Source organism: Candoia aspera, chromosome 1 (assembly GCF_035149785.1).
Source record: "Candoia aspera isolate rCanAsp1 chromosome 1, rCanAsp1.hap2, whole genome shotgun sequence".
Taxonomy (NCBI): domain Eukaryota; kingdom Metazoa; phylum Chordata; class Lepidosauria; order Squamata; family Boidae; genus Candoia; species Candoia aspera.
In genome coordinates, this window is record NC_086153.1 from 52,144,088 (window position 1) to 52,154,167 (window position 10,080).

Sequence of the window (10,080 nt, forward strand, 5' to 3'; positions counted from 1 at the left end):
TCATGGATAATGCCTAGTAGATGACTAACACTGCGGTCTTCTACAGGTTAACATAGGCTCTAAAGGCCCACCATCTTTCCCGGGGGGCCCCATAATGACTTCCCCAGCACCTGTTGGATTTGGACCACCACCCCGTGTGCCCTATGGACCTCGGCCTCTTCCTCTCTCTTTAGGTATGAACTTTGTTGTGCATTGTGCTACTTTTTTTTCCAGATTATTTAGCTTTAATGCTGTTACATACTCGCTGTTACATATTCCAAATACTTTCTGGTACATATCAGAGAGTCTGTTAAAAACGCACTTTAAAAGGCATTCAGTTCTTATTATTCAGAGAAATGTTGTTTCTTATAGAATATGATGCTGTCTTATATACAGGACATGTAAGGATTGGGCGGGATCAGTAATACCATTTGAGTCTTATAGTCTTCTTTGATGGCATGTTTAGCCTTAATGTAATTGTACTAAATATGATGGATTTTTAACAAAAGGAAAATTCAGGGAAAATGCTTGGAAGTGACAAGAGGCCATGAAGAGCACAGATTCTTCATCCTTTCAACTCAGAAATCTTTTGTAGCCTGTCTTGAACATTTACGTGCAGGCATAAAGATTAGAAACATGCTTTCTTAAAATGAAAGTGATGGCAAATGGCAACCAGATTTTAAACAACCCAGCTTCACTTACTGTTTTTCTTTCAGTCCGTGGAGCTCCTCCACCACCTATTCCTAGAAATTATCCACCTGGACCTCCATTTGGAGTGCAAGATTTTCCTCCTGGCCCACTGCCACCTCCTGAACAGAGGGGATATGTTCGGGGGCCACCTCCTTTCCGGCCACCTCTCCCCAGGGATTATCCTCCGGGTCCACGACTACCTCCACAAAGTTTAAGGGACTATCCTCCTCCAGTCAGAGACTTGCCACCTACAAGGCCCAGTGACTACCAAGAAAGTCCTCCCTTTTCTCACTCTCCATCTAGCTCACAAGACTCTGCACATCTTCCTGAACAGAAACCATGACTTTGGAGTTCTGGACTGATCTCTTATCACGGTTCATGTGGTGAGGATTTCAGTGGCTTCAGCAGGACTGTTTCTTCTAGATTTGGTTTCAGTATAGCTTTCTTTTTCTCTTCTTTTTCTTTTTTTGCAAAAATAATTTCTCTGGTAATGTGCATTTTGATCACCTTTAATCAGGACTTGTTCATCCTCTTTGGATGCACATAGAATGTTTCTTTGATGAGCCTGAAGCCTGCTTTTACAGCGGTGGCCAACTTGCAGCTCTCAACGTGCAATATATCAAAAATACCTGTATGGTTAGTTTTTAATTAATGTAGCCTATGTAATATTGTTAAATGATTTAAAATTATAATCTGAACATTTCCTGTGGAAATAGCTTCAGTAAGAAATGCTACCATTCATATATAGCCTACAGTCACTGTAGACAAGTGGTTTACATAAAGAAAGATTCTAACTCATACCTTTTTAAAGCATCGCGTGTAAAAGTACCGGAAGAAAGCTACATGCTAGATTGGAAGGACAAATCTACTAATAAAGAAAGCAAGATTCTTTTTTTGCTATATACAAAATGATTTTCTTTTATGGCTAAACAAGTTGTAAGTAGTTATAAAATTAAGTATCCCAGAGTAAACAATGTTCCAGTTCAATGGAATGCAGTAAGAAAGAAGCAAGGATAAAAATGCATTATTTTGAGAGCCCTCTGTTGCTTTAGGGAACTCTAAATCAAACTCACATAAAGTCTGATAACTTGAACTTATTTTACAGTGAACTATAACAACTGGTTTGTTGTTGTTTTGTCCCAGTTAATGGCTCAGAAGACCACAGGTGGAAATTATGTCATTATTTTCATACCAAATCACTGGGCAATTTATTTAAAATAATGTGTTGGATCAGAGGACACTGGAAACTGATTTCTAATGTAAAAATCTTCCATTATTTCTGTCTTTAAAAAAATCCCATCCTGTTGTGTAACAACAGCTGTAGGCCAGATGCATTTTCTAGGAGTACAGTGTTGAATCATGCAGTTTTCTTGAGGGTGGGTAGGTGGGTAGAATGATAAAGCAAGAGAGATAAGACAACCTTCTGTTCACAGAGCTTCTGAATCTTACCTTCTGTACTTGTATGCTTATTTTGATGTATTTCTTTACACACACATATGCATGCATGTATACATATACATATTCTACTTACAGTTTGGAAATACTATTTAATATTTCCAAATTTTAATTTAATATTTAATATTATTTCCAAACTCTATCAATAGAAAAGATAGCCTAACTACAACTCATAAACTAATTGTAAGTCTGTCTACTCAGTGGTAAAACCTATAGTGGAGAAGTAGCTTTTCCTCTGGTGATAGCTCCATTCTGTTAAGAGCTACATGTTGTTGGAGGCTTGGAACAGAGCACAGAGTATATGTGCCTTTCTCTCAAGCCAGCAAAACTGCCAGGATTAGTGATGGCTTACAGAGCATAAGCCAAGGCGTGCCAATTGTTAGTCCGTAGTAGAACTGTGGTGTTGGGTTTTTAGCCTGAGAGACAAAGACTGAACCATGATTTGAAGAGTAAGCAGAGGTTCAGTAGCCATTACTTACCTTGAAGCAAAACTTTCACTTCCTTTTTAATGAAATGGTAATTTGAGTGTATGTAACACACAGCTTAGGCAAACATATGCTAATCATGAAAGGACCCTTCTAGAACAGACCATCTCTTCTTCTTGAACATAGATACTCTGCCCTATAACTTAAGAGTGCTGGCTTTTGAAAGGTTTCTTAGAGCTTTCTAAATGAATAGAAAGGAGGCTTGATTATTTTGCAGGGTGGCATTTTATCTTTGGAAGTGCATTATTTCTACTACAGGCACTTTGAGATATTGGAAATAAATGTGTTGTGGTACCTCAGGAAATAGCTACTCAGATTTTTACACATACAAGTCTTTGAGTCAGGAGTATCATCAGAGGAGTGAAGCACTAATGTTTTTTCTTCTCCCCTCTTCTGCCCCTATTTTAGGCCATGTGGTTTCATACCTTCTTCAGAGGATAAAGGAAGGCACAACAGGATAAGATGTTCTTGATTTGATACTAGGATATTGAGGGAAAGTGACCACATAAAGTTGCAGTGGGGTTGATTTTAAGAGAAACAAATGCTGGGTATGTAATTGTGTATCTTAGACCAAGAAAGGATATTTTAATGAATTCAGAAACTAATGGGAAAAGAGCTCAGGAAGAGTGGGAGTTAAGAACATAAATGAAGTCCTGCTAGATGAGGCCATATGCACATCTAATACAGCATTTGCTGTCAATAACAACAGGAAGCATTTAGGAAACTCACAAGCCCAGACTGAAGGACATCAGCCTTCTTCTGTTATCATATTGCCCAGCAACCAAGATTTTGGGCATGCTGCCTGTGATTTAAGAAATAATAAACACCCATCAGTGTTGGTAGCCCTCATGATCCTTCATGAGCTTATGCAATCCCCTTTTAAAGCTACTGAAATTACCTACCATTACCACAACTACTGCCAGGGAATTTCACAGTTTGTGCAGCATGAAAAAAAAGTATTGTCATTCCTGAATTTCCTTGCATTTAGTTTTATTGGATGACTCTGAGTTCTAGCATTGTTAGAAAGAGAAAAAAGTTTCTCTCTCCACACTATCTATGCCACGCACTACCTGTGCCATTCCTCTCCCATGTCTTCCCTTTGTTCCAAGTGAAAGAGCCCTACATGCTGTAGTCTTGTCTTGTGGGGAGTTGTTTTAGTTCTCTAATTTTTTTGGATGCTCCTTTTTTAACAACACAAGTTTTATACAAAAATGTGGTTCCACCATAGATTTTTTTAAGGGCATCACTGTATTTGCAATTTTTAAATTGTATTTTTATTTTATTATATTTTTATTTTATTTTCAGTTCCCTTTCTAATGATTCCAAGTATAGATCTTTTAACAGCAGCTACTTACTGAATTGACAGTTTCATCTAGCTATTCACTGTAACTCCAGGATCCTTCCCTGGTCAAGCTCTGCCACCTGAGATCCCATGAACGTATAGATGGTTAGTGGGTTTTTTGTGCCATTATGCATAACTTTGTATTTACTATTTTGAAGCTCATTTCCCAATTTGGAAGAAGTCTTTTGGAGCTTTTTACAATCCCTTTTTGATTTTACCATCCTGAACAGCTGATGCCATCAACAAACATGCCCACTTCACTGATAAGCTCCAACTCCAGTTCACGTACATAGTATAGCCCCAAATCAATCCAGAATTAATTTGCTATTAGTAAAGCATACATTCTGAAAGCTGCAAATGCAAACTCAGCAATGGCTTGTTTTGTCTAGGGTCTTTGTTTACCAGAAGGAGATTTACATCAAATTCATCTGCTCATCAGAATGACTAATAAGAATTGATATTTAGAATTTGCTATGCATATCGCTACAGAAGTCCCGAGAGGCTAACACATGGACCACCGATGCAGCGTTTCCAGACTGACAGGGACAAGTCCTTGGGATTTCCTGAAACTTGCACTTCAGTATAGTTGATGGCAGGATACCAAACTGCCTCAGAGTAAAGGCTGTATGAAATTTATTAACTGTAATCTGGTTAAAATATTGATCCAGTTGAAAGCAGAATTTACTTTGTCTCAACTGCATTCTAGCTGGTACTTTGCTATATTCCATTTGCAGTGCTTGATCCTTTTGTCTAAAAGCAGCCATAGTCTATTCTTGTCCCAGCAACAAGTGTCTCTAACCCAAAGCCCAGTTTTTGAACTCTGTCTCCAATTTCTGTTTCCAAGTGGAATGAAAGCTGTCAGCAAGATTAAAAAAAGTCAAACTTTTAAGTTAATGGTGATTAATCTTTAGCCAGTATTTGAAAATACTTAGCCACCCTTATGTCTCAAGCCTCAGCAGCCCTGCCTCCAACCATAGGGCAGTATTAGGGACACACATTGGTACTTGGAATAGCTTTCATAAGGAATTAGTTTGCACTCTTTCAAGTTTACTGTAATTGATACCTGGATTTAGCTGAGCCAAGGGTTTGGTAACAAAGAGACAGAGCACAGCCGTGCCTTTAGAGAAGAAAAAGGATTGCTGCTGACTCTTGGCATTCAACAAGATCTGGGTGGTATGAGCATTTCAATTCCCTTGTATTGCAGCATGAATCCTAAATCAGAAAAATAAGATTCCCAAATGCCTACTGGAGAACAACACTCTGCTCCAGGAGGGTTGATTATTCAGATTACTGGCAACTAGCCATCAGAATTTGGCAGGGTGTCTTTCCCATGCTACCACTACCAGTTGAGCCCAGGATGAATGAACAGCTTCTCCCATTTGGGGGGCAATCAGGAATTGGTAGTGCTTCTTCTCAAGCAAAATGTTTGAATATGTGTGTGTGAGAGAGATAATTCTTCCTGTAAGCCCTAAAAATACCTACTTTTTTTGCATTTTGGCATTCTTTAATCAAACCAGTGCTTGGTATTGAGTAATCACTCAATACAGTGATTACTTAGCCCATTGCCATATCTGGGGTAGAGTATTGTCTCTTTGCAAGAATGGATCATATGCTCATAAAGCCTGAGTGGTATTTCATCAAAATAATCTCCATATGGACCTATTTTAGGTGGGTGGAATTCAAAAGCCCTTCTAGAGCTGTGATCAGTTTGGCTGACCAACCTCTGCAACCAGGGCAAGAGTTTGCTTCTGCTGTTGTTGAACAGTGGGTTTCTATCAGCTTAGTTCCAAAGCCAAACTTGCTGATTTAGCTGAATGATGGTTAATTTGCTGAGAAGTGATTCAAGGGAAAGCTGTTGAGTGTCTCATTCCTGTGATACTTGCTCATCAGTGATTCTAAATCTTATCAAAATTTTCTGTATTTTTGGAGGCAGTAAATTATTCTTTTGCCTGTTGTCATGAGCAGAGGGTTGGGCTCTTGTTTATGCCAAACCTGGCTTCTTTGGTTTTGAGCTCTGTGAGATCAATGATGTAAGAGCATTGGTGATAGGGAGCTTTTTAGTGTTTCCAGTTTGTAATTTGTTTTCTTGCTAATGTAGTAGGAGGGCAATAAAGGAGTAAGTTTGTCATCCTCATCAGGGTTTTGATATTCAGTTCCCTCCCTTTTCAGAGAATGTTTGCTTAAAGTTGGCCTTGATGGGGAGAGGACTTCGTGACATTGAGCAGGTTTCTGTTCCTCTTTAACTTCTGTGTTGTACTGACGATTCTTTCTGGCTCACAAGAATATCTCTTCACCTTTTAAGGAAAAAGTGGTAAGGTTTCAGTAAAGGTATCCTAAAATACTCTTAACTGGGGTTATGTGGAATTCTCTCAAAAATTCTTTCATATGCAACATTATTGAGGGAAAGGTGGCTTTCTTAAATTCAATCATTAATCTGTCCCCATCATGGTAAGATGGTAACTATTCTATAATCCCCATGTCATCAGAGTAAATTTGATACTGTATCAGCTCTCACAGAGAGTTGAGAATCACTTTATGTGAACTCCATTTTCTTCTGTTAATGTTGATCCTTCGAACTTGAAAGAGCAGGTTGCCCTGACATCAGATTTGTTCTTACCGCTTGAAGAAGGGAATGGAGTTATTGGGTTGATAAGATTCTCTGGGGCTTTATTTCCCTTCTGAGCTAATTTTGTTCTATTCTTCTCTCTATTATGTCTATTGCCTAATTTAATTTAAGATTTTTCTTTCTATATGGCCAGCCACATTCTTTTTCTTAGCCAGTTTGGTTAACTTCAATATTTTTGTGCCTTTTGTATCCTTCTTTGAACAGTTATGTATAAACCAATCAAAAACTTATTTTAATTCCTCTACTTTGTTATCAACCTTATCTAGTTGTTCAAAAATAGAAAGCATTGTTTGTGCAGTTAAAGGTATTGTTTTAGCTATAAAATCAGTTCTTTATACTCACTTGTATTTTCTCTGAGTTGGCTTTGAGTCTCATTTTCTGCTCTGTGGTTGTTGCTGGAAATTGTTTCCTCCCACTGGCATCTAAATTTAGCTTATACTTCTAATAAGATTAATTGCTCATATCTATTGTTTAATGGTAGTAAATTTAAAGCATTCTGAGTACATACTGAGCTTTGGATGTCAGCAAGTTGTCAATTTTAGTTGTTTTGGCAGTGTGTCCAATGATTGTCCAGAGCAGTGTTTCTCAACCTCTGCAAGTTTATGAGGTGTGGACTTCAACTCCCGGAATTCCCCAATCAGCTTGCTTGCTTGCTGGGGAATTCTGGGAGTTGAAGTCCACACATCATAAACTTGCAGAGGTTGAGAAACACTGGTCTAGAGCTTATCCTGCCTTGTTTTTTTGATGTACTTTTATTTCCCATATCTGGGTTGTTTCCTCATGCTTTTGTACCAGGTCTGAGGAAAGCACAAGTTATAAATCCATTGCTTTCATAGCAAGGTGATATAGTGGGTTAGAGCAGAGCTAAGACAGTGTTCTGCTCCGTCAGTATTCTTGGTGATCAAATAAATGAGTTAAGTGTCTCCCAGCACCATTTGCTGGGGAACCTCACTTTGCCTTCTCACAAATGTGGCAATTGCCCATTCCTGCTTATTACTGTTTTCAACCAGTTGCCAATCTATTTGTTTCTCCTATGGTTCCTGAGTTTGCAAATAGTCTTCAGTGACGGACTTTGTCCAAGGCTGTTTTGAAAGTCCAAATATACAGTATTTTTAGTTGCCATCAAGAAAGTGTAGAAGGCTAGTGACCCAACATGTATCATTGTGTAAGCCATTTTCATTCCTTTTCATCAAGAATGCATCCTCTGTGTTTGCTTATTTTTTCTGTAATTACTAAATCATTTGCCATTTAGTTGTTCATAAAAAGTTCCTAAGGAGTTAGTAGTAAGGGCACAGTTCCAATGAATTCCAACAAGGGGAAAATAAAAACAAGCAGAAAAAGCCAGTATGGTTGCACAAAAAGTTTATGTCAAAGAGAGGTCATCAATGAGGAATACATAGTAAGTAGCCTGGAATTGTAGATAGTGTAAGAAAATAACACACAACTTAATCTGTGGTTGGTTGAAAAGATACTAAAAACAGTGGCAAACAGCTTCTTCAGAAAGGTTAAAAATAAAAAGCTTCACTTGATCAATAAAGGCCTAATGAAAAGGTGCAGTTACTAATTCTTATTTTGGCTCACTCTTCCCCGAGAACAGGGTATAGTTCCACCAAGAAAATGTGAAAAGTAGACTAAAGGGACATGATTGAAGCTTGATAGATAGAAACATGGTCAAGGTACACCTCTTTGAACATTGACATCTCTATCTAGATTGCATCTTAGGATACTGAAGGAACTTGCTGATAGTGTGGCCAAATTACCATGTATTTGAGAAATACTGGAGAACATGTGAAGGGCCACAGACTGAGGAGGGCAAATGCCATTGGGACTGCAGAGTAATCAATCTGCTATTGCTACCCAGAAGGGCTGTAGCACTGATTTAAAAAAATGATTAATTTGTAATCACCTTGAAAAAAATGTGAGCACAGATAAACTACTGACCAGATTTATCATCTTTTTTTAAAATCAGCTGACTTCCTTAGTAGATAGTGGAAATGGTGTGTAGATACAATTATCCTTATTTTTACACGGTCCAATCTCAGGCTTTTTACTCTTCAACATGGTATCAATTACTTGGATGAGAACATGGTGGGAATTCTCATGGCATTTGCACATGATACAAATTTGGATGGGATAGTTATGATTGTAGAAAACAGAAAATTCAAAATGATCTTGATGCAGAAATGAAAACAAAATGAAATTTAGTAGAGACCAATACAATCAGATGCAGAAGTTAAGATGGGGGACATCTAGCCTGGTATCAGTACTTCTAAAAAGATTTTGGAATAGTAGTTGATTTCATTTTGAGAAAGTTTAGCTTTGACAAAGGAGATGTGATGGCATTTCTTCATCCTGTTCTCCTATCCTAGAGTGCAGGTTGTAAAATAATGGATTTAACTTATGGGAATACTGATTTCTGGTGAAAAGAAAATTTCTAGCAGAGCAGTTTTATGGTGGAACCATTTACTGACACAGTGGGTTTCACCAGGAAAGTTCAAGCAACAGTAGGATAGCCACTTATGGATGCTTTAATTTGGATTCTTGCATGGAATGAAGATTTGAAGTTAGTGGTCTAAATCAGTGTTTCCCAACCTCAGCAAATTTAAGATGTGTGGGTATCTTAAACTTGCCAAGGTTGCTGCCGAGCATGCTGACTGCGAAATTCTGGGAGTTGAAGTCCACGCATCTTAAACTTGCTGAGGTTGGGAAATACTGGTCTGTAGTACATGATACATTACTGTTAAGAATCAGTCTCCCATATTCTAGTACATGTAGAAATTAGTTATAATCATGAGATACAAACTTGTTTAAGAACAGTGACATATTTGTTAGATACTTTTATCCAGAAGTAATATGCATAATTCATGATATTTGTATGTTTTTCTTCTAAAGATAGAATCATTAAGCATATTCCAGTGTAAGTTTAGAAAACGAAAGAGTTCAGCTTTTTTTTTCTTAGAGTAAATTAGAATGGGTTCATTTTAGAATCAACCAGTTTAAAAAAAAAAAAAAAATCAAACCATTTGTTGCAACCTATTCCCAATAGTGAAATTCTACAGCAGTTGAAATTATCTCGAATAAGTATACAGGTAGTCCTTGGGTTACGACCATTTGTAACCCAAGTTACGAATGTTCAGTTATGACAGGGCTGAACAAATGGTACTTACAATGGGTCCTCGGAGTTCTGGCCATCACACTGTCCCCACGCTCACATGATCACGATCTGGGCTCCTGGCTCATTACATCACGGCGAGCCATGGTAACATGATTGCAATTTCTGACATTTCCTGCCAGCTTCCCACAAGCAAAGTCAATGGGGAAGCCAGCAGGAAGTTGGAAGTTGCAGTCATGACCCATGCAGTCCTCATTGACAACAACCAGGACTGCTGGGACTGCCGTTGCTAAGCAATGCAGTCATGTGATGTACTTTATGACTGTGTCACTTAGCAATGGCAATTCCAGTCCCAATGCTGTTGTAAGCTGAGGACTACCTGTAATGAGTT

General features: G+C 38.2%; 1 protein-coding gene across 1 annotated transcript in view; it reads left to right on the forward strand.

The window, feature by feature from the left end:
* The window catches only part of MIA3 (MIA SH3 domain ER export factor 3), a 43,867-nt gene extending 41,849 nt beyond the window's left edge, over positions 1 to 2,018 (forward strand). The window contains exons 27-28 of the mRNA XM_063303902.1: positions 47 to 173; positions 696 to 2,018. Of these exons, the coding sequence (XP_063159972.1) occupies positions 47 to 173; positions 696 to 1,012 (444 nt within the window). The 3' untranslated portion in view covers positions 1,013 to 2,018. The remainder of the gene's footprint in view (positions 1 to 46; positions 174 to 695) is intronic.
* The last annotated feature ends 8,062 nt before the right edge of the window (positions 2,019 to 10,080 follow it).